General features: G+C 31.5%; 2 protein-coding genes across 2 annotated transcripts in view; one reads left to right on the top strand and one right to left on the bottom strand.

Annotated features, from left to right (window-relative positions):
• Window positions 1-13289, top strand: part of LOC139517893 (atrial natriuretic peptide receptor 1-like) — a 40115-nt gene extending 26826 nt beyond the window's left edge. Inside the window, exons 11-16 of the mRNA XM_071309385.1 lie at window positions 210-333; window positions 3757-3825; window positions 6859-7033; window positions 10741-10839; window positions 11363-11454; window positions 12317-13289. Of these exons, the coding sequence (XP_071165486.1) occupies window positions 210-333; window positions 3757-3825; window positions 6859-7033; window positions 10741-10839; window positions 11363-11454; window positions 12317-12478 (721 nt within the window). The 3' untranslated portion in view covers window positions 12479-13289. The remainder of the gene's footprint in view (window positions 1-209; window positions 334-3756; window positions 3826-6858; window positions 7034-10740; window positions 10840-11362; window positions 11455-12316) is intronic.
• A 300-nt stretch (window positions 13290-13589) lies between these two features.
• On the bottom strand, window positions 13590-24334 carry LOC139517896 (uncharacterized). The gene is made up of 9 exons (XM_071309387.1): window positions 24288-24334; window positions 22737-22955; window positions 21391-21548; window positions 20751-20868; window positions 19770-19845; window positions 19451-19645; window positions 17136-17275; window positions 15051-15168; window positions 13590-13960 (listed from the first exon to the last, which is right to left on the bottom strand). Exons 2-9 carry the CDS (start codon window positions 22944-22946, stop codon window positions 13854-13856), a joined length of 1122 nt encoding a protein of 373 aa, XP_071165488.1. The 5' UTR covers window positions 22947-22955; window positions 24288-24334; the 3' UTR covers window positions 13590-13853.
• Window positions 24335-24339: the final 5 nt, after the last annotated feature.

The following is a 24339-nucleotide window of genomic DNA, read 5'->3' as shown; positions in this document are numbered from 1 at the left end:
AAAATTGATTTTCTAGGTGCTTTATACATACAAATATAAGAAAAACCTTTCTATGATATTGTTATCCAACTTTTACCATAATGTATCAGGTAAAATGCTCCGTAAACATACACACAATTTCACAAAAGTTATGAAAACAATCTAAGACATTCATAACGACTATTTAACTGGTAAAACAGGGAATTATTTTTGTTTAATCGTTTTTCTAGATCTGTTGCTGAAAAATTAAGAGATGGAAGACCAGTAAACCCCGAAGCTTTTGATTGTGTAACGATATATTTTAGTGATATCGTAGGCTTTACCGACATATCATCTCAGAGTACACCTTTCCAGGTAAAGTGTTTGATTGTATAACAATATATTGTAGTGATATAGTTGGCTTTACTTACATTTCCCCAAGTCTACACCTTTCTAGATTAAGGTTTTGATTGTGTAACGATATTTAAATAATCGTAGGCTTCACTTAATTTGAACCCATAGTTTACATTTCCAGGTAAAGCTTTTAATTGCTTAACGATATATTTTAGTGATATCGTAGGCTTTACTGAACTTTCATCCCAGAGTCCGCTTTTCCAGGTAAAACTTCATGCACTATTATAATCTCGGAAATCAGTTACAATACGTTTAAATGAAAAGACCACTTCAAAGATTCAAGGCGTCCGAAGCCTTATGCCTTATTATCTTCACAACGAGTTTGTTAATCCTATACCGATATAGGAAAGCTTGGTATCTGTAAATACTTAGTGAGGTTAATGAAAAAGGATACACCAAAGCAAAAAATATGGAAAGTAAATTTTGCCTGATGGAGTTGGAACTTTAGAAAAGGTATCAACGGAAGGTTGATATGTATGTCAAAAACTATGTCAGAGTCGAAGCACACACTGACATAAAAGAGGTACGAAAGATACCAGAGGGACAGAAAAGACAAACAGACAAACAATAGCACACATGACACAACATAGAAAACTAAAGAATAAACAACACGAACCCCACCGAAAATATGGGGTGATCTCAGGTGCTCCGGAAGGGTAAGCAGATCCTGCTCCACATGTGGTACCGTCGAGTTGCTTATGAGATTACAAATCCGATAAATAGTCTAATTCGGTAGGTCACATTCATGTAATGGAAGGGGACGTAAGGAAAATATCCGATATCATTTGTGAAACGGTTATTCCATAACGGTCAACCAACTCGTGATGGCGTCCGTAAAAGGAGTAGGTTCAGTAAGACCCCTTTTTTGCCCCAAAATATAGCAGTTTTACAAAATTGTTAAAATGTAAACCTTTAGTTATTTATTGGACAGTAGAATGCTTCTGCTACATAAATACGGGCTGTTTTTGACAATACAATGTATATATATCCGGTACTAGCACCATTAAGTCATGCTAAATTACTGAAATCTTCACAATTCTAGCATTTTAGTTAAATTTTAGACGGTTTTCGTGTAACACGAAAGTGGCCGCATTCGTGTTCGTCCTTAATATTGAAATGTAAGTTGTAATTGATGATAATACATAACATATATAAAGGTTGAGGATGAACACGGATTCGGCCACTTCCATTTTTTCCAAAAACCATCTGAAAAGGGACATTTGTCGGCATATTTGGTAGATTTTTCATAATTGAGCTTGAATCGGATCGTTTTTAATGACTAAATCAGTTAAAATATTTCCCATAAACTAATTAATTCAAATCAAATAGACACTTAAGTAATTAAAAAGTGGTCAAAATCTTTCGTCAGATGAACCTGAAATTTGAGGCCAAAATCGGTCCTTACCGGACCTACTCCTTTACGAAGTGATGATTTCAACTTCACCTTTTGGAACTCTTGGTTTTCTAGCTTCCTTGTGAGCAGAAGCCCTGTATCAAGAAAATCATGATAGGAAATGGAAGCACGGGAATATCGTATCAACTGCTGTAAAAAGAAGTCAACTGTAATTTTGGTCATGGAAAATTAAAATAACTCTTTAAATGTTAGTGCGTTTGAAGTTATTTTCCATAAAATAGAAATTGAATTGAACTAAATTTGTCATTTCGATATTTTGATTCACCACTTCAATTTTCATACAACTGATATTACTATATCCGTAACAAATCTACTTTATTAAAAATATTTAAAAATATTTGAAACCCTAAGGTGGCTCTATCCAAGGTCATAATGGAACTTTTACAGAAATTTTGGTTTTTGACACTCTTCAATTTAGAACTTTGTTTTGACATTTCAAGTGTTCCGAATCGAGCGTCACTGAAATGCCCGGTTGGTATACCATGTTAAACGCCTGGCATTTTTTATGATTTTGTATATATATCTTATGTTAGATACAATTTTATATATATATATGTTAGCGGCAATAAGTGAAATTAGGCATTAAGCTTAAATCCTAGGCAATAAGCTAACGCTATTGCCTAAATGATGTTAGGCATTAGTCTTAAATCCTAGGATTTAAGCTTAAATCCTGAAAAATATGTGCAGGCATTAAGCTTAATGCCTAAAACATAAATGCGAATAAATAAAAGACATTTATTCATTTAAATAACAATATATTTGTAAAATAATAACATTATGAGAACTGGGGCCTGTTTATCGAAACTGTCTTAAGATCGATCCTATAAGATATTCCTAGGACAGAAATTATGATAAAATTAGGAACGACTTACGACATGTCTCAGAATGCACATTGAAGCTATCTGATGATTATCTTAGCTAGGATGTCCTAACCGTGTATTGACGTAAAAAATAGCAAATGAAAAAAATTAATATTGTATCAAATTTAACCAACAACTTTAATTTAAAAACCGACTAATTATCAAAAAATAAATATTAGTTTTAAATTATAATAATTTGTACATTGTAAACTATATGAAACAAAACATAAGTAAATAATGTAACTAAGTTTTATATTAGAATTGAACAAACTAACTGCAAATAGTTAAAATTTTACATATAATCAGTAAAATTATGCTTTGAGGGAGCTGAAATGGAAGTGTCAAAACACTCCACAAGAGACTGGAAATAAAATCACTAATAAGATATGTTATCTATATTAAAATAATAATCTAAAAATATGAAAACTTGATAAAAAGTTGTGAAACTGTTAATAAAGAAAACTTACTTATCCTATATAAAAAAATGAAAAATGGTGTGAGCAAGAAAATCACATTTTAATTTTGTCTACTTTTGACAAGTATAAATCAGCTCGACTATATTGAAGTGAACAAATTTTCAAATAAATATTAAAATTATTTTATAGAATCTTCCCCTTGTTTAATTGGATTATAACAATCACTTTTTTAAATCTTTTTAATATTTTGTAATATCACAAAAACATGAAAAAAGTATGTGTAAATTCTGTTTTTTAACTGCTAAAATTACTAAATAAACTTACTTAATTTGAAGATCTGTCAAATGAATGTATATTTACACATGATATATTAGAAATAAATTAAGTAACTCCTTTATATCAAGAATAAATCACCAAATATGCATTAATTCCAGATTTCACTTATTGCCTAAAATTATGTTCGGCAATAGGATGAATAATCATCATAAGATTTCAGGTAATAAGCTTAATGCCTGAAAATTTCAGGCAATAACTTAATGCCTATGCGTTAGCTTATTGCCTAGGATTTAAGCTTAATGCCTAATTTCACTTATTGCCGCTAACATATATAAGTGGTAAAAACAATGCAAAACACTTATTTAAGCTTTTAGAACGTTATGGTAAAATTTTATATATGTTTTTCTTTTAATTTAAGATTGTTGACTTGCTAAATGATCTTTACAACTGCTTTGATGAAATTATAGACAGACATGATGTTTATAAGGTAGGATGAACACAGATTGTGTTGTGACAAGACATAGTTTTAAAATAAGATACTAACAATTTAGCAATAATATTGTCAATACCTTGTTCCTATGTCTAGCCTCCAATACATTGAACCTATGTCTAGCCTCCAATACATTGAACCTATGTCTAGCCTCCAATGCCCTGTACCTAAGTCTAGCCTCATCACACATTTTTAAAAGTGAGTGCAGATTAAATGTATTGAATGTATTGTGAAATATAAGTTTCATCCATAATATGAAGCTTGTTCATGAAGATAATGAAATGAGTACACAAAATATGCCTGATAGATTATTCTGATATCTGCTTATATGAAATCAATATCCCGAACACATACGCTCAAAATATCAACTTTATAAGCCAAAGGCCCATACTGTTTTTGTATTTCAGAAATGCTATTTATTTTTAGTTGATATGACTACACAGCATGCAATGACATTGAAATTTACGCCAACCTCAGATCACTAACCTTCCCATTTTTTTTTTTGAATATTTAAATATTGTTTGTGTTAAATGATTGTCATGTACTTTTGACATAGTTTACATAATATTATGACAATAAAAGAACTTCAACACAATGGCATATCAACCTAGATTACTATCAGTGTAAAGGAAGCCTTTCACACTTTCCTTTTGTCTTCTTCCTTGAACGTCGTGCCATGAACTTTGGTATGCACAGATGTTATTATGATTAAATTTTTGTAAATTCCTAAATTACGAATGTCCTGATAGTGGGATTTCCCTTTGATGAAATATGATAAACAGGAAAAGTTTAAAAGCAAATCTGTGCTTATTAAATGTATTCAGGAGATTTTACTTTTCTCATTGAACTCTCAAGATCGTTGATTATGACGGCAAAGGTAGAAATATATTGTATTGATACCAGTTTTGCTTTTTTTCTCTCCATAAAATGGTATTTCAGGCTTCTTTTTTTTTTATAAAAAGAACCGATATCGTTACCATTTCTGTTTGTTGGTTCATAAATAATATTTTTTTTTATGTTATCCGGTTTTTTGCATTTCCCTCTTTTTGATTGATTTAACCTTATTTTCCGTATTTGCAGGAATATTTTTATTTATTCTGTGAGTTAATACCACTCATATTGGTCGTTTGGTCATTTTGTGAACTAAATTTATCAATATAAAAAAACTAAGTTATGAATGCCCATTTGGAACCTTTCTAACAGGATACAAACTGCGTGTTGGTTAAAGCAACTTAAGGTCATGGCATCCGATCGTGATAAAAATATTTATCGTAAAGTCAGCTTTGAAAGGTCCCGACTTGACAAAATGTGAAACAATTCAAACGGTAAAAATTAATGTCCTGATTGATAATAAAACAATAAAATAAAATAAAGATATAACACACAATAGTCTTACAGTTAAACACTCTTCGAAAATACGTTTGGTATGGTAATAAACATCAGATTGGCATGAGGCATGAGGTACAACAAAAGACAGGGGTGTCATAGCAGTCCCTGTTACTAAAAGCCATTAATAAAATCTACCATTAACAACTGGTAAATAAATCATGGTCTCAAACAAGAGACAAAAGTATGCTTTTTATTTATTGTTAGTTAGATGTATTGATCGACATTACAAAGAGGAGAATTAGGATATCAAAAAATGATTTATCTCCACCATTTCCAATGTGTATGTTACTTAATTACAGATGTTTGATTGTTTTGAAAGCTTTATAGATTTTTTTTTTATATCTTAAACAAATTTAAGGACACTTGATAAAATTCTATATACCTTAATTTTACACAAGGTACTTAACTCGCATTTAGAAAAATGTCATCCGGTCGCGAACCTATGTTTTATTTTTATGTTCTTAGTTGTCTACCCAACTAAACCTTTTTATATAGCAAATCAAAATTGATTTATATACACAACAGTGTATTTCAAGCATTTGATGTCGGAAAATTTTGTAACAGGCCTCCCCAAGTAGTATGTCAATCGTAATTATTTCGTCCTCTACAGTCGTCATTTGGTCTCTGTGTGTTGTGAAGTAGCTTTAGTAATGTTTTTTTTTTAATGTTTTTTGTACTGTTTACAGTTTTTTTCCTTTTTATTGTATGTTGTGTTGTTATTTAAGGGAAATTTAATTCTCGATAAAATACAGATACAGTTTAGTCACCGATAGTTTGTCCATCTGTATTATATTATACATCTGTGTGAAATAATTGTATATTATTTCTGTAGAAAATTGTTTGCTCATGGAGAATTGATTTTGTTTTAATGTCAAATAATTACATTAGATGTATGTTTCATTATAATAAGTTATTCTGATTGGCTACACTGCAATCTCGCGTTATTCATTAATCAACTTCATTACACAATAACATTTACCACTCATGAATACACGAGGTCCTACAATAAAGTGTACAGGTAAATTAAATAAAAACTTGATAAAAATCGTGTTTTCATGATCCTAGCTAAAAAATGTAATTATAAGTATTGAATGCTTCTTTTTGTAACTTCATAGGGTTCTAAAACCGTTGAACGTGCGCACATTTTTAGAATGAAATGTACTTCGATCAGTGCTTTTACACCCCAATGAAGTTACAAAAGGAAGCATTTAATTCTTAAATAATCAATGTAATCACTTGCATGAAATTTAACTTAATTGTACTGCCCAAATAATTGGGCGTCATAATTGACAATAAAGGACTTGCATCTTGTATTGTTAACCTTACATCTAAAATAAGCGCCTTATATATAGGTAATGCATTGGTTATCTGCTCATATATGTGTGCTATATTCGTACTTTTTTTTTATGTTAATTGTATTTATCAAATGTAGACGCTTGAAATGTTTGACATATTGTCATTTCGGGCACCATTCGGAACTTTCATAGCTGACCATTATATATGGGATTTGGTCATTGGTGTCAGAAGTACTTAGATTTACGTAGATGCAGGTAATAATACTTTGGTTGAAAGATGTTTCAATAACAATTAAACCACATCTCTGTCGTGTACTCTACATTGTTGAAATATTTATCTATTCAGGTTGAGACAATAGGGGATGCGTACATGGTAGTGTCTGGTCTTCCAGTTCTGAATGGCATTAAACATGTCAAAGAAATAGCACAGATGGCGCTGTCTATAAGAGACTCAGTCGAATGTTTCAGGATTCCTCACAATCCGAATAAATCTTTGCAGTGCAGAATCGGAATTCACTCAGGTAGTAAACTCGTAGTCATATTTCGTAACTGTTATTTTGAATTATGTTGGCACTAGGTTAATACCAACCAAGGTCACTGGGGTAAAGCTGATGACCGTAACTGCATTCACGGTCATCCCAAGATGTCGGATGAAAAATTAGGTCAGTTTCTGTATTGTCTGTTAAAGTGTTTCTATATCATTTTCTTTACAAATCATACATTGAAACGATGTAAATTTATAAAAGAATCACTCGAAAATCACTAATTACTTCCGATAAATGTGCATGAAACGGGAAATTCGATTTGAAAAAATCGTTAAGATGACCGTAAATCATAATCAAAATATTTTCAAGATGACCGTAACATAAAACAAGGATGACCGTGATTGGTAAAAAGATGACCGTAACTTGTAAAGGATGACCGTAATTTGTAAAGACTGACTGTAATTTATATAGGACGACCGTAACTTTTATAGGATGACCATCAATTCTAAGAAATATCCGTATTGTATTCAAAGCTTTTTTGTTGAGTTTGTCGATCTCAATAGGGGCTCGGTTAGCGGATATAAATATGCTTCATAAATTTCTTTTTTTAAACTATAATATAATTGGCCATATTTAGGATTTATAACAATGATAGTAAATTGCATATTTCTCGTAAACAATGAAATATTTATTGATATCGACGTTAAAATTTTAACACAAATTGACAGCGATACGACGAAAATTTGAAGAAACATGAATGTGTCCCTAGTACACGGATGCCTCATCTACACTGTCATTTTCTCTGTTTAGTGGACTATGAAAATGGGATAAAACTGTAATTTGGCATAAGAATTAAAAAGATCATACCATAGGGAAAATGTGTACTAAGTTTTAATTTTATTCAACTTGAAGCTGGACAAACGGACAAACAAACAGACGAACGTACGCACAGACCAGAAAAACATAATGCCAATAAATGGAGCATTAAAAACATTAATAATGCATACGAATATTTGGTAATCGAGCCCATGTGTATGGTTCCAGAGGAAGCAGATTAAAATCTTAATTTGTCTTGATATATGCAGGCGGAAACACTTTTGAAATAGAACAAAAGAATCGAAGCTCTGTGTTTATCGAGAAAGCGATAAATGTTAACTGTAATGTTTGATATAGTAACAAAATTTTAAAAAGTTAATAGAAACAAATAAAACGACAATTTTCTTATTCTAAAAACACCATTTGCATAAGTTTTCAATGTATCTATAACATAGCAATGCAAAACAATAAGATATCAAGTCGACGACATGGTTCTTATCGGGGCCTTTTATAGCTGACTATGCGGTATGGGCTTTGCTCATTGTCGAAGGCCTTACGGTTACCTATAGTTGTTAATGTTTGTGTCATTTTGGTCTTATCTGGATAGTTGTCTCATTGGCAATAATACCACATCTTCTTTTTTATATATAGTATCTATAAGTTGGATGTAGAAAATGCATAACCTCCGATTTTTTTTTATCACGGACGGAGAACATATTCAATCTTTCAGTTCAGAAATTTTCGTGTCTGCCCTTCCATTATGTGAATCAAGAAAAAATTCCCCAAAACAGGTAACGATTGTATCGAAAAGAGAAAAATCGAGTGCACCTTTTTATGTTAGGTAGCTAAAGGCAGATGTGGTGTGAGTGCCAATGAGACAACTCTCCATCCAAATAACAGCATGTTTGGGGTGTATATTTTTTCTTTAAAACGTACAAAGCAAGAGTATTTTATATATGCATATCGCTTCAGATTCTATCATTATTATATATCAAAGCTACAGGTTGAATTTATAACGTATAAAAAATGACAGTACGAAAAGATGAAATATATGGGTCAAGTGAGATACCTATCTAATGAATCACAAAAACAGAGTAGGTGTGTTCGAATAGCTATTTTTTCTAAAAGTACTTGACGACAGTCTTTTAATTTGGATGATGAAAATCTTCGAAAAAATATGATTTTCTTGTGTGTGATAACTAGGGTTTATAATCTTCAACCACTGAAAATGTTTAGTCTGCCCTTCCACGAAATATTTAATTAGAATTTTTTTAAATGCTTAAGAATTTTCAAAAATTCCATCTGACATCCGAACAGACAATATTTTTAAGTTGAATCAATGCAGACAAGATCATTAGCTAGTAGATACATTTGTCTTTTAAAGTATAACTGACATATAACGATCGATCGTAATGGTGCTATGTGGATAAATTTATCAGTTTTCAAGAGCAAAATTGTCAGAGCGTCATCCCTACAATGGCTTCCATTTCTACGATTGTGAGCATGAACTGGCGTAATGGGGAGATGATTTTGAAGAAGTAGAATCCTGACTGTATGAATAACATTTCTGTATATAAACAAATTGACAACGTTCCGCCTTGTGATACGCTTTTCGTACAATACTATTTTAAGGATCTACTTTGCTGGAGCTCACCTTCACTAGTTTATTCGAATGATATTTTCAAAATATTTCTGTTATTTTTTTTGCACGACAAAATGAAAGACGATATAATATCAATGGGTGTACATGCAATTTTTTGGCATTTCTAAAAATGTGTATTTATTATATGTCATTAAAAGGAATCCAAGAAACAAAACAAAAAACTTTTGTCGAGCAGTTGAAGGCTGTGCACCGCATTTTTTTGCATTATGCTTGCAAGGTGTCATTTTATCGCGCTTTTGTAGCATGTTTTCACTTCCTGTTCATTTGCATGTCTTTTGGCAAATTCATTTTAAAAATTAAACCCTCTACTGTGAAAAAGATACATATGGTAATCTTTGCATTTGAAGCACGTCTTATTTTCTTCTACCTATAGGATAAAACTCTCATAAAAAAATGTATATACCAACACGATTAATCATTTGATACAAAAAGATAGTTATATAAATACGGATATTTCTTAGAATTGAGGGTCATCCTTTAAAAGTTACGGTCACCATTTACAAATTACGGTCATCTTAAAAGCAGTTACGGTCAGCCTTGTTATGAATCGCTGATTCTGTTACGGTCATCTCGATTGTGATTTACGGTCATCTTGGCGATTTTTTCAAATCGAATTTCCCGTTTCATGCACGTTTCTGAGAAGTAATTAGTGATTTCCGAGTGGTTCTTTTATAAATTTACATCGTTTAAATGTATGATTTGTAAAGAAAATGATATAGAAACACTTTAACAGACAATACAGAAACTGACCTAATTTTTCATCCGACATCTTGGGATGACCGTGAATGCAGTTACGGTCATCAGCTTTACCCCAGTGAAGGTGGACTATTTTTATATTTTTAAGTAACAGCTTTGTCAGGATAGAAGAACTAATGTATATATACTTCAATAATTCAACACACATATGTAGTTGAAACAATAAGTATTAGTATATGTTCTTGAACAATATTCTATAATGAAATAACTACTTTTTTATTGAGGTGGTGTCCTTTTTATTTTTCCTTATGTTTGTTGTGTTTGTTATGCTTGTTTGCTTTTGTTTGTTCATGTTTTTTTTTCTTTTCAAGTTCGTTCAAAAATTAATTTATACTTTGATACTTATCATTTCCTAGTGCGTCAATAAGAAATTAAAATAAATTCTGTTGTCGTGTAGTTTTATTATTCATAAGGACAACTTCATATTAATATAATAAAATAATGCATAATACGTGATCATCATTTGGAAATGTAAACATAAAGGTAAAAACTGTCTATTGTATTGTAGGATCTGTATGCGCAGGCGTGGTAGGTAGGAAGATGCCAAGATATTGCTTATTTGGAGATACAGTTAACACTGCTTCCAGAATGGAATCAAATGGTGAAGGTGTGATAATTAGTGTGATAGATATATAGATTTAGTTCATAGATATTTACTGTATTTGCTTATACATTATCCACATTTAAATTCCTGATAAATTAAAAAAGGTACGGCCATTCTTCGTGGGTGTTTTTAAAAATGTTGTTATATAAGAGATACCAAAGTGATATTCAAACTCTTAAGTCGAAAAAAAATTGACAAAATGTCATTGCAGAAAATGAATCAAAGGGCAAACAACAGTACACTTAACACTCCATAAAAAACTAATACGAAGCAACATGAACCCAACACGGAGCTCAGTTGCTCCGGGTTATTGAATTAACTGTACAGGAGTGCGTATGTTAAAGAATATAAATAAACATGAATTCTCAACATTTGAATACAATAATACGTATCCCACATAATGATCTTCCCGTACCATGTAATAGTTATAATTGATTGCCCACACCCAAGGTCTATGATTGTATGTCATAGAATGTAATGCAACACGCAGCTGAATGTTATCTGGGCATTTTGACTTTTGTTTTAGCAATGAAGATACATATCAGTGAAGCAACAAAGATGTTACTTGGCAATTTTTCTGAATTTGACGTTAAATGTAGAGGGATATTGCAGATAAAAGTAAGTAAATTCACGATCGCATTCCGCTAATATCAAAATAAAATCGCGATACAACACAATACATATCCAATCATATGCAAGCTATACAAAAACCAACGAAATGAGAGATAAACACGAACTGTTTATTCTATAAAATTGAGAATGGAAATGGGAAATGGGAAAATTTTAATATGCTTGAAACATTAGTAGACATTCAGGATAATATTCTAGTACATTGAAGTGTGGAATAGTAAATCCTGTTTGTACGAGTTCCGATTGGATTTTCCTCTGAGTTCAGTATTTTTGTGATTTTACTTATCACGAGGTATATAATTCAACAAATGTATAACAACATCAAATGTATCGAGTTATGAATAGGTATGCCATCTTTTCCGAAATGGTTGAATGTTTTATATTCTTTAAATTATCAGGAAGTTTCTATGATGGCAGAAATAACAGAGATGTATAATACAACAACAACAAACAATAGTCCATTTCGGTAATTCAACTGACATAACGTTAATGATATACAATGCAACAAAGTAACAACTCCCTTAACACCATTTGTGAGTATGGTCTTGAGAAACGATGATAGTCCATCGGAAGGGGAAACTAAATGGCTGATCTTTGTTACGAGACAGCAATATTTCTTGCACTTAAAAGTCGCCCATGTTGATTTCAAAATAGAGCAGGCTAAGGCCGCTACAAGGCATAACTCGCACCCGCAAACTTGAAAGGAGTTGATATAAGTTAAAAACAACTTGTTAACCAATCCGCTATATTTATAAAGTAACAATGTTATTAGATTGATTTCCACTTGTAGAGCTTTTAATAGATATCAAACATAATTCATCTGTTGAAATTATATATCTCTTTGTTACAGGGAAAGGGCTTAATGACAACATATTGGATAAAAGGAAACAACACAGATATATTAACATCTGAAAACACAGATATAAAAACCTCTGAAAACACAGATATAAAAACCTCTGAAAACACAGATATAAAAACATCTGAAAGCAAATCGGATACGTCATGTATATAAAACAATTACATACTGTGATATGGATTAACTTAAATATGCTCATTTTTATGAACATGTATCAAGTGTGGTCTGGAACGATAACTGTGTTGACATTGACGCTAATTCTGACATATATGTTCTGTTATCACCACAACCGAATGACCAACAGAGTACAAACGGGAATGTCTTAATCGCAATTAGTTTTAATATGTGAACGGCCAATAAACAAATAGCATCTTTGTATCAACGGACAAGAGTTTATTAAGAATGTCGAGCTATTAACGCTTCAAAGACTGGAAAAGTAATGAGGAAAATCTTTGTGATACCACTATTTGATAGATTTGACCTGAATTTAAAATTTGCATCATGAACTTATTGATGACGATTTAAAAAATATTCTGGAATACTTGCATATGTTTTGTAATTCAAATACACATCTAACTAACCCAGGTCCGAGTTTTGATGGTTTAAAGCAGACCAATCTTTTGAGTTTCGTCAACATGACCATGCTTACAGAAGATGCATTAATAAACATCCGTTGGGGGAGTATGTTACATATTCAACTGATACCTTGTTTTTCATAGATATTGTTAAGACATACATATATATTTTTTGAAAGGCAGAAGTTATGCTTTCAAACATTATACCAAGTCATGCATGCCGTATACTCGGAAATGGAAAAACATAAAAGACTTATCAAAATTCCTTTAAGATATTAATATTTCATTTCATTTCCCTTCTTGCTCCCATTTTTTTTGTGAGCTCTTTAGTTTTCTGTGTAGTGTTTAGTGAACTTGCCAGTTTTATTTTGCCACCGCAGTATCAGTTTCTCATCGACTTATGAGTTTTGATTGCTCCCATGATATCGTTTGTCTCTCTTATAAAAGACAAATCATATCTTTGAATGTATTTTTATTGCTGTCTCATCTCCGGGCACTCCGGCTTCCTCCACCGATAAAAACTGGCCGTCACGAAATAGCCTAAATGCGGTGCTTAAAAGTGGGGTTAAAACACCAAAAATTAAAATCAAAGCATTGACACAATACCCACGTATTTCCTAAATCATGCTAACAAATATTTAAAATAAAAGATATATGAACCACAGTAGAGTTTCCAAATGGCGAAAGACACATTAATTAATTGATTGTTTATTGCTTTACGTTCATTGGCAAACATTTAAACGTAACAATTTCGTTAAAATACACATAGAAATGTTGCATTTGGTTGGTACGTGCATTACAAATTGACTTTTCGACACATATCGTATTCCTGCTCTTTTGGAATTTAGTAAAAAAAAAAAAGAGCTTAAGGTGTAGTGCGTTGCATAAACTAACAAACAGAAATGATTGTTTATATTCTACGGAGAGTAAAATTTGTTAAAGTCTTTGTACATTATTTAGTCAACGGGGACAAATCGAAAATGTGAGTCATAACTTGACTTCGCTTCCTTATTTGATCGTCGTGCTAGTCCTAAAGTGTTTTCATTAAATTTCCAATAACTGCCTGAAATTAAAATGATGTTAAACTTTAAGGATCAATAAGAAAGTAGTTACAACACAAGCACATTAGATCAAAGTCGGCGAAGGTTCTAGAGGATAATAAACATAAAATACATATAAATACATTCTTGGTTTGGGTGTAAAGAAATCCCTTGAAAATTGAACGTTGTAGGCAGTTAACCTTGCAGTACACTGACCCATATCTTTAGCTTTATAAATCTGCTTTATTATGACTCTGATTGATAGTTTTCTCCTTAGGAAGCATTTTCTTACTTTTATTATAAGTGCCAATCTAAAAACATGACGATCTTGAAGAAAACAAATCATAAGAAAACATAAACATGGCTTCTGGTGCGGTCATCGTATAAACATGTTTACAATATGTTTATTCAAGATCTGGAGGAATATACAATAGGAAAACAAATTAAGTCGTAGAAAGAGCTAAATTGATGAATAAAGCCCCGCAGATCATCTACAAAACTCAATATAAAAAGGCTAGTTCACACGACTACTGTCACATGCTACAGTCTTAGTTACAACGAGAAAGCGAAAATATAACAAATTATTTGAATACAACTCTAGAGTTTTATGTTGTTTACAGTAAATAATATATATTCTTTAATAGTATCTACTTATTATGTACAGTTAGATTAATTAATTATTTGATTTCATATATAAGAAAAAAATAATGTTATAAACACCTGCCTACACCAGCAAAGATTCGTTTAGATTATTTTAGTTATATCTTTTAAAAGAGGCGAAAATAAAGGGGAAATTCAAAACATTTTGATAAAAAAGAAACTAACAAAACTATTCCACAAAGCAATGCACAACAAAACTAAAATCAGAGCAAATCTAATCCCTAGCTCAGGTGCACCGGGCCAATGTTACCGGATTTGGACCCGTCTGATGCAATGTTCACACTCAAGTCAATCAATATGTTTGAAGTTTTTGATAAATTGATAAAGCTGAAAAATGTTGTATACACTAAGCAATGTATTATGCTTTAATATAAAACAAAAAACCACAGGATTAACTGTGTGTTTAGTATTTTCTTTTATGATAAAAGTGGTCTATGTTTGGCATAAATTTACCTCTGTGTTGAAGGGACTCAAAATATGAGTGACCACTGTCTGTTTTAGATACAATGAAGAATCTAGGATCTGCCCTGGTAATTTGTCTGATATTTGTGTTTAGTTTGGTGGGAATATTCTGAAATTTCAAATATATAAAACAAATCATTGCATAAGAAACAACATCATTTTACTTTCTGAAGTCTTAAATACCAAGATAAAGTGTCGATGCTTACAATTGCTTTAAACAGGTAAATACCAATGTATCTTTATCGCTTTTGGATGAAGTTGATTCTAGTGAGTCTATCTAAAATAACATCATTAAGATGCTGATTCTTTAACTGAAAACATATTTTTAACGTTTTGCGTCAACACACATTTGATGTTTCGGATAAAAGCAAACGAAATATAGTTCATCAGAAAAAAGCAAATCCACTAGTTGATAAAAGCAAACGAAATATAGTTCATCAGAAAAATGCAAATCCACTAAAACTAGTGGATTTGCTTTTTTCTGATGAACCATATTTCGTTTGCTTTTATCCGAAAAAGAAAACATAGAAGCAAGCTATTAAGTAGACGTCGTCATTTGATTATTCAATGCCGGATGGTATGTTGAATACCATTGTCCCAATGAATTTGAAGTTAAAATTCCTATACATACAATGAAGTGTATGTAATTACTTGACTTAAATTTGGAAATGATTATTGTGATGTATGTGTTACTCTTTTGTTCTGCTTCTGTTGTTCGATTTCTTTGCATTTTTTGTATATATTACAATAAAATTTATCTTCTTTTTTTCACAATGCATTCGAATGTTTACTAACGATTAAGGGTGAGATCATTTTGTCAATTAAAAAATCCTCTTTTATTTAGCTACATTCAAACAGTCATTATGAACGTAGTCTGTACCATAGGGACTTCCGTTTAGAATTGTCCACGGAATTCGGTATTTTTGTTATGTTACTTTTTGCTTTCTTCATTCTTTCAATAACATGACAAATGATTTTCGTTTTGTTTTTAGTTTTTTTTTCGTGTCTTTTATTTGACTGATTCGCTGAAGGTTACTAGTCGAATGTCTTTGTCTACGAAATATCTTGTCCACCGGACATCACAGGAATTTCGGAAAATGTGACCATTGTAATCATTTCAAAAACAATTTAACCAACAGCAATGAAATATTATAGGTATCGCGTGTTCAAAACTATTTAGGACGGTTAATGGTCCATTTGATTACATATTAAAATCAGTATTGCTTAAATTACCAAGTCTCCTGGGTTTTACAATAGACCGTACGTTATCAGCAATTAATTTGATATGGGTGTCTTTCGCTAATTTGGATTGTAAAAAAAAACCATGAAAACCTGAGGTCAAGATTTTCAATCAAGTTAGCAAAATTTAATGCCGGAATGCAGATTACTAATGTGAAGTTTTATTTAAAAGAATAAATATATAACACTATATCTAATATTTATTAATATTTTCACAACTGTAGATTAATTTTGCTTCATTTGTGATGTTTGTGTAAATTTATATTTTAAGGGTAGACTACTCTGATATCGTGCATTTTCTGGAAAAACCTACAAGGAATTTTCCTATTTGTATTTTAGCCAGAAAAAATGTACGATGACCTTAAATTTTCTCTTGATATTCTCATATTTTCTGTAAAAAGCTATCTTCTCGTACTTTATTTTACATTTCTAAAATTTGATTTAGATTATAATCACATGTTTTTTCCTGTATAATCCATACAAAATGTGTCATTTTGTCACAACCTGTAGCTTGAGAAAATTGGCGGTGACTTATCAATTTTTTGAACATTTATCAATATACACTACGTTTTTGGCAGAGTATAAACAAGTTCTCTCATTTTTAATTAAGACCTTAATGAATTCTTCTAAGTATTACAAATGTGTTATCATTATTTTAGCTTCTTTTGAAATTATTTCCATGGGCTATGAAATCATTCAAAGTGATATTCCATATTATTCAAAATCAATTCCATGGAAGCTCAACTAAACGTCAAATCTAGATTATCATATCAAAAAATAGCAATGCTAACAATATTATATAAACTTTCCTACAAATATGCCCCTTAAACTACGTACAATGAGGGAAAGAGTTGTCTTGCTTGAAGCCATTACAAATTCGTTGTCTTCGTAGGACTTGAAAACACCGATGAACATCGGAATTGGTGGTCTGCCACGCTGTATACAAAGGCCGTGAAACTTGTAACATTTAAAAATATCTGAAGATAATAAAATTCCGTTTTTATTATGTTATCATCAGTTCACATATTAGTTCAAATTACATTAAAAGAAAGGAAATAAAAAGTCATTCACAATCATATTTTTCATAACAAAAAAGAAACCAAAAAAAAAAAAAAAAAGATTGGCTTAATGCCATCTTTGCTGTCGGAACAGTAACATTAGTTTTGTAATATCTGATTAAGTTTACGGATAATAAAAAAAAGACGTCACAAATAATTAAATATCAGTCCACCAACAGCAGTTTCAAAAATATAATATAAACGGACAACGAACGAAACGTATAATTCTCCGAGAATTTAGAATCAATGATAAGAAGTTGATAAATTGCGATATTTATACTATTAAACGAGAAGACCTCATTTTGTGTGTCGCTTCTCTTCCTTCCACGACGAATTAATCATCATGCCTCTGTGTTCTATATGTAACATGCATATTTGCATTTGTCATCCATTCTTCTGATTGTTCAGATTGAGATATATTTGGAGAAAAACGACAAAAAAGGAGTCCGGATATTGATTCCGACATCAGACTGACTTTTAGTCAAAGATAAGACTTCCAGTTTGAAACATCCACAAGTACAACCAATCGTATGATAGATAACAAAAATGAAAAATAGATAATCCAATCAGAGCGTTTTCTCTATTACATGGTGTTTAGATCTCAAGAACCACAACTATTATATCTCCTTAGACAGGACAATTATTTTTCGCGTTTTAATATCTACACGTAAACTACGATTATACTACTAGTACTTTAATATATAGAGACTCTCTGTATTCTGTAATTGAAATAAGTAAAATATGTGGAAACAAGAATGTGTCCGTAGTACACGGATGCCACATCGGCACTATATTTACTGAGTTTCGATTTCGCGTTTTAATATCTACACGTAAACTACGATTATACGACTTTAATATATAGAGACTCTCTGTATTCTGTAATTGAAATAAGTAAAATATGTGGAAACAAGAATGTGTCCGTAGTACACGGATGCCACATCGGCACTATATTTACTGAGTTTCGAGTTGATTGGACTTCAACTTCATCAAAAACTACCTCGACCAAAAACGTTCAACTGAAGCGGGACAGACGGATGGACGAACGAACGAACGAACGCACGGATGCACAGACTAGAAAACATAATGCCCATAAATTGGGCATACCGTAAATTTATTGTTGAAAGTAAAAGTAGTGATTTGGCAAAAATGAAAGTAGCCTAGGGTAGAGATTAGAGGGAGGCAGGACCTTTTTCGGGACGTCGGGATCGATCGTTTTAAAACTCGGTATTTGGGGATTGATCCTTACGGGATTTCGGGATATGAATTTCTTTAAATTCTGCATCTCGGGTTCATGTTTTTAAGCCCCGGATTTCGGGATCAGGACCCCTCCGACCACCCCTCAAATTAGCCTTAGTCGGTCTTAATCATTTATTCATATCCTACCATTGGCATGTTAATAAGGCTCTCAAAAGAAAATGGATTGTCTTAGAAGCATATTTTATTAGACTAATAATGGTCTTTATATAAGGAGTTACATTTATTTCATGTTTGAAGCGGTGCAAATTTTAAATTTAATTTGACTTTTACCAAAAGATACATCAGTGTAGCAAAGGAGAAGAATAATTGTGGTCTGAGGCCAGAAACACGAAAATCATTGAATTTAACAGAAAGGAAACAAATATCCAACTTTGGAAAAAGGTGTCTTTTATGAAATTCTCCATACATAATATCTTTAACCGAAAATCATCCTACAACAGTTCACAAGCTGTATATGCCCGCGATTTCGCGGGTGTGTTCTAGTGTTATTTGAAAAAAAACGGTTTCCTCTTGTTTTTGTTTAGGTGCAAGAATAAGGATCTTACCCTTGCATCCTACAATGATATAAGTGTAATCAAAATATAAACACATCGAAGTTTAGGTTAGATACAGATAGTTCTCTACTAACTATAATGTCTTTAAATCTGTCTTCAGCATATTACAGTTATCTTTTCCTTGATTGTGGCAACGTCACTGTATTATTGCTTGACTGTCTTTACCTACATGATGGTTGTAAATATTGTAGCATTCCTCCTTTCATAGTAAATGAAGTTATTACTGCTTTTATTTCAGTCAAAGTTTAATTAACATAAATGTTTTTAAGGGTTAAATACTCACTTTTCTTTTTATCCGAATGTCTGAGAGGTCTCATGTGTATGTTATCTATTTTATGATCTGTCGTGACGTAGTAATTGGTTTTCCCGCCATTGTGTATGCGACAGTCAACACATTCAAGATACTTAACACATTTTATGTTAAGGTCGTATGATGCGGAATGACAAATATTTGCCTCAACTTTTACAATAGGTTCATCTGTTTTAAGAAAAAAAATACATGTGTATTAACAATTGTCAATTGAATTGCCAAATATGTGCTAGTAACTGAATTTTCATTTTTAAACTCACAGTGAAGTAACAACATTTAAGTTTATACTTACATTGAAATTCGACTTCAACTTTTACTTCAATTTCTATTATGTCTTTATTTCCATTTTCCTCTTGTCTTTCGACTATCTAAACAGCATATGTATATATATATATATATTTTAAAAACCCAGAAAAATAAAGACGTGTTCAAAAAGTAGGCATGTAATTTTTTCAAGAATAATGTTTTCTAACATATTGAACGTCCAAACAGTACTGACCGTATTCTACCAAGTAAAGTGCACTCGGCGAATCGTTATAGAAACGGAACATTCCCATAGACAACAGTACAATTTAGAATTTGAATAGACGTCTTTTCACTTGTATGCAAATCTACCCTTTATAAACAACACCAGTTTCTACAAATATTTATCACGCACGCTTCAAAACACGAAAGTCATAATCAAAAGTGAGTGTTTCTTGACGTCAGAAGTGTGTTCTAATACAGATCGAGGTTCATTCGGAGATCAAGCTAAGTTAAATACCAAAATTGTAAATGCGTCTATTACTTTTAATTCATTTCCCAGTAATTTTGTTATAACGATTATTTTGACAAATAACTAATTTTAAGGGCAGGGAAGACAATGCGCTATGAGGTTTTTTTTTTTATAAAGAAACACACTCAAATTAGTCTTTTGGTCTAGTTATCTACATAATGGAACTATTTAAAATATCTTAAATCTCGGTGATTGATTTTCTGAAACTGTTTAGCGATTAGTGCACCAAATTAATACGTATCATGTATGCTGTACCTCTTTCTCCGATCCGTTATTTCAAACGTTTGGAAAAAAAGTCATGTATCACTGGTTTTGAAAATGTAATACAATTTAAAAAAAAAAGACAACTAGGATAAATTACCTGATGATAAAACAGATATCTAGGTGCTCTCCTGCTCTTCGGTTGGGCTTATGTCTCTTTGAAACATTTCCCGTTTCCATTCGCAATTTTATAGATTATTTTTACATCCAAAAATAGCAACCTATAGTCATACGTACCAAACTTAGTGGTTCTTCTGTTGAAGCCTGCATCATATTCCGGAACATTTCCAAGACAATATTGTGATGATACTGATCAACTGCTTGATTGTTAATACCAAGAATGTTGTCTGTATTGCTGTAAGTATATTAATCTAATTATAAAAAGCATGAATGTCAGCAAGAAGAAATCAGTATTTAATACAACCTAACACTGTTTTCATGACTGCTGTGCCCTTATTTTTGACATTTTTACCTATAATGTCTGTTTGTTTTGTTAAAACATCATTGTCAATATAATGGAATTTTATGCGATTGTATTAAAAATGAGAGGTTTGGATAGCTATTAATACCAGCTTTAATCCATAATTTTATACATAAGAAGAAGTCTGTGCCAAGTCAGGAATACGACAATTGTTATCCATTCGTTTGATGTGTTTGAAATTTTGTTTTTGCTATTTTATTATGGACGTTTCGTTATGAACCTCCTCAGAGTTCGGAATTTTTGTTATTTTATTTTTTCTTAATCAGCAGCTTTCACGACACAAAAATGCAAATATGAAAAGGAGTAATGTGTAGTTCAAATGTTGCCTCAACATGTAATAAACTGAAGATGCAATTTACCGTTAATACCAATGATTATACACACTCATATACTAACCGCAATGCCATGTTGGAAGGGTATTTATTACGCGTATCTGTGATTTCTATAGAATGTCCATAATCGTTCGAACGAAGATTCATCCCACCTTTTACGACATCTTCTTTTACCATAAAATCAATAACAGATCTTCTGGTAGTTGTGTCTATAACTTCCATCTAAATAGATAATGATCATTTGTTAGAAAGACAGAACACACCATATAAATTAACATGTTGGCTCGCTTCTTGAAACTTGTTGGTACATATAGACTAACTTTGTGTGGATGGCCATTCAAAGTAAATGTTCAATCACTAAAGCAATAAAATAGATATCAGAAGATGTAGTATGAGTGCCAATAAGAAAACCCTCTCATCCGAATTTGTAAAAATAAACCATTATAGGTCAAAGTATATTTACATTCAAGCGAACAAATGCGAGTAGAAACGAACGGGTATAAAACAACATATTATGTTCGAATTTATTAATTCAGTTAATGTCTCTTCAAAAAGCTATTTCAATAATACAAAAGTCTTGACGTGATAAAAACATGTTGAAATTGGATTATATTTTTTTCTTCTTAAAAATACAACATAAAAAGTCCATTTATTTTCTTGTTTATATCATTTTATCAAACATGGCAAAACTACAGTAGTACTTAATCGTTGCAGGTGTTATCATGTCTTAAACGAAAACCTACATCAGGAACAACCCGATTAGTATTTGGTATTTTGTATTATGAGAACTTCCCTATTACTTAAATTGTTTATTTTAGTTGAAGTTTATAAATTAAGTCATTTTCAAGGTATTTAAAACAAAACACCAAAGATTTTTAAATCAATGTCAAATACAATAAACTTATGTATGGACTTTCTTTAATTGGGATGTTGGCTTTGCGCGAAGCATATTTCATATGAAAACGGCATATAGATATTACGGAAATAAAATCTAAATTCTGGAGAGCCTCAGAAAATTAAAATTACGGAATCATACTACAGCTCTATGTAATGTGATAATCGAATGGATTTTATTATCTGCATGGTATTATGAGTGTTGTTTAAAAAAATATATATATATAATAATTTGATTTTGTCGAGCATTTCAATGCTTATAAATAAATGTTATCGTTGCATTATCTATTGTCTCTAAATGTGTGTTTGATAAAATTTGTCTTCTCGAGTTGGTATGTTTACACGTAAAGTTCGGTGTGAGGTTCTAGAAGTATTGTTTGTAAAAATAGGGTTTGCATAGTTATGCCTGCCTGAATTTCGTTTTAAATGCTCTAAATTTGTCAGCTTCGAACAATTAGTACTGATAAGTTGGTATATTTATACAATGAATCGTGTGAGGCAAAAAAAAAAGCTTACGGAGGCACTCTCTCGTAAATTCTGCTGAACATGACAACGACATTCCTCTTCACAGTGGCACAGGGTCTCATACTTGTATACAATACTATCTCTTGAAGATAATTCTTGTCCTCTGTTAGGTCCATTTGATCGTCTTAAAACAGCTGTTTCTTCAAATCCATCGTCTTTTTCGCTGTTGTCAATCGTATCACATGAATCTGACACCGACATTGCGTTTTCCTGGTGATTATATATGTTTGTGTAATTAAATGATGTACAAAAACAAACAAATACATAGGTCAGAAAAATGTTCTAACTCTTCAACTTGTTACATAGGTCAGGTAAATGTTCTAACTCTTCAACTTGTTACATAGGTAAAGGTAAATGTTATAACTCTTCAACTTGTTATATAGATAAAGGTAAAATGTTCTAACTCTTGAACTTGTTACATAGGTCAGGTAAATGTTCTAACTCTTAAACTTGTTACATAGGTCAGGTAAATGTTCTAACTCTTCAACTTGTTACATAGGTCAGGTAAATGTTCTAACTCTTCAACTTGTTACATGGGTAAAGGTAAATGTTCTAACTCTTCTACTTGAAAAACTGTGACCATTTAAAATAGAAATGCGTTTTCATGATACCATTGTCATCGTCGCGCGGTATAAACAACACAGACATGGAGAAAATAAAAAAAGTACTTAAAAATAAAGCAGGAAAAACAGGATAGAAAAGCGGTATACTACTGTTGCCTTAATTTATTGAACCCCTTTCTAGAAGAGTAAGCTAATTCTGTTCCACATGTGACACCCGCCGTTTTGCTCATGCAAGTACAAATCTAGTGAAAAGTTTAATTGGAAGGAAAATAGGATAGGATTTTGGTTATGACGATTGACACATATATGAACCATGCATATGCATGAACCAGACACTCCATAATGCTCAACCAACTCGTGATTATTGTCTGTTTAATTTTCGAAGGGATTATTTCAACTTAACTGCTTGGAACTCTTGGTTTAATGGATAATTCATTGTGAGCAGCAACTCTTTATAAAAAATGTATGATAGGAAATGCAAGCTCTGGGATATCATATATATATATGTATCTTTCGTATGTAGGTACTGCTGGAATGTTGATAATATTGACACTTGGGATCAATTTGTAATTGTATAGTATTCCAATAAAAATAATATGAATTTTCATTTTACTACAAAAGTAGTTACAAAACAAAAGAGAAGAACAAAATTTTCAATAAAAAACATATTTATAGTTGTTGCGCCAAAAGTGACACCTACCGAGAATCAATGTGGAATAGCATATCTTATCTATTATATGTCAACTTTTGTTCAAATCAAGTACTCACAGATATTTTTACACCACAATTTTTCCAAATTTACAAGTCGAAAAGAAGATTTATCTTACAAGATACTGTAGATATACAGTTCGGAAATTGGTTGAGACAATCCGGACTTAAAATCAATAGTTTTTACCGCTGTTGCGAAAAAATTGCGAGGAAATCGACCCTGCTATTTTTTTTTAACTTTTGATTATATACAACATAAGATAATTCTTACCTTTTGTGCACGTGTATCTAGAATGTTAATATATTTGTAAAGGTTGTAAATT

Source organism: Mytilus edulis, chromosome 3 (assembly GCF_963676685.1).
Source record: "Mytilus edulis chromosome 3, xbMytEdul2.2, whole genome shotgun sequence".
Lineage (NCBI taxonomy): Eukaryota > Metazoa > Mollusca > Bivalvia > Mytilida > Mytilidae > Mytilus > Mytilus edulis.
This window is presented reverse-complemented; position numbering and strand designations above follow the sequence as displayed.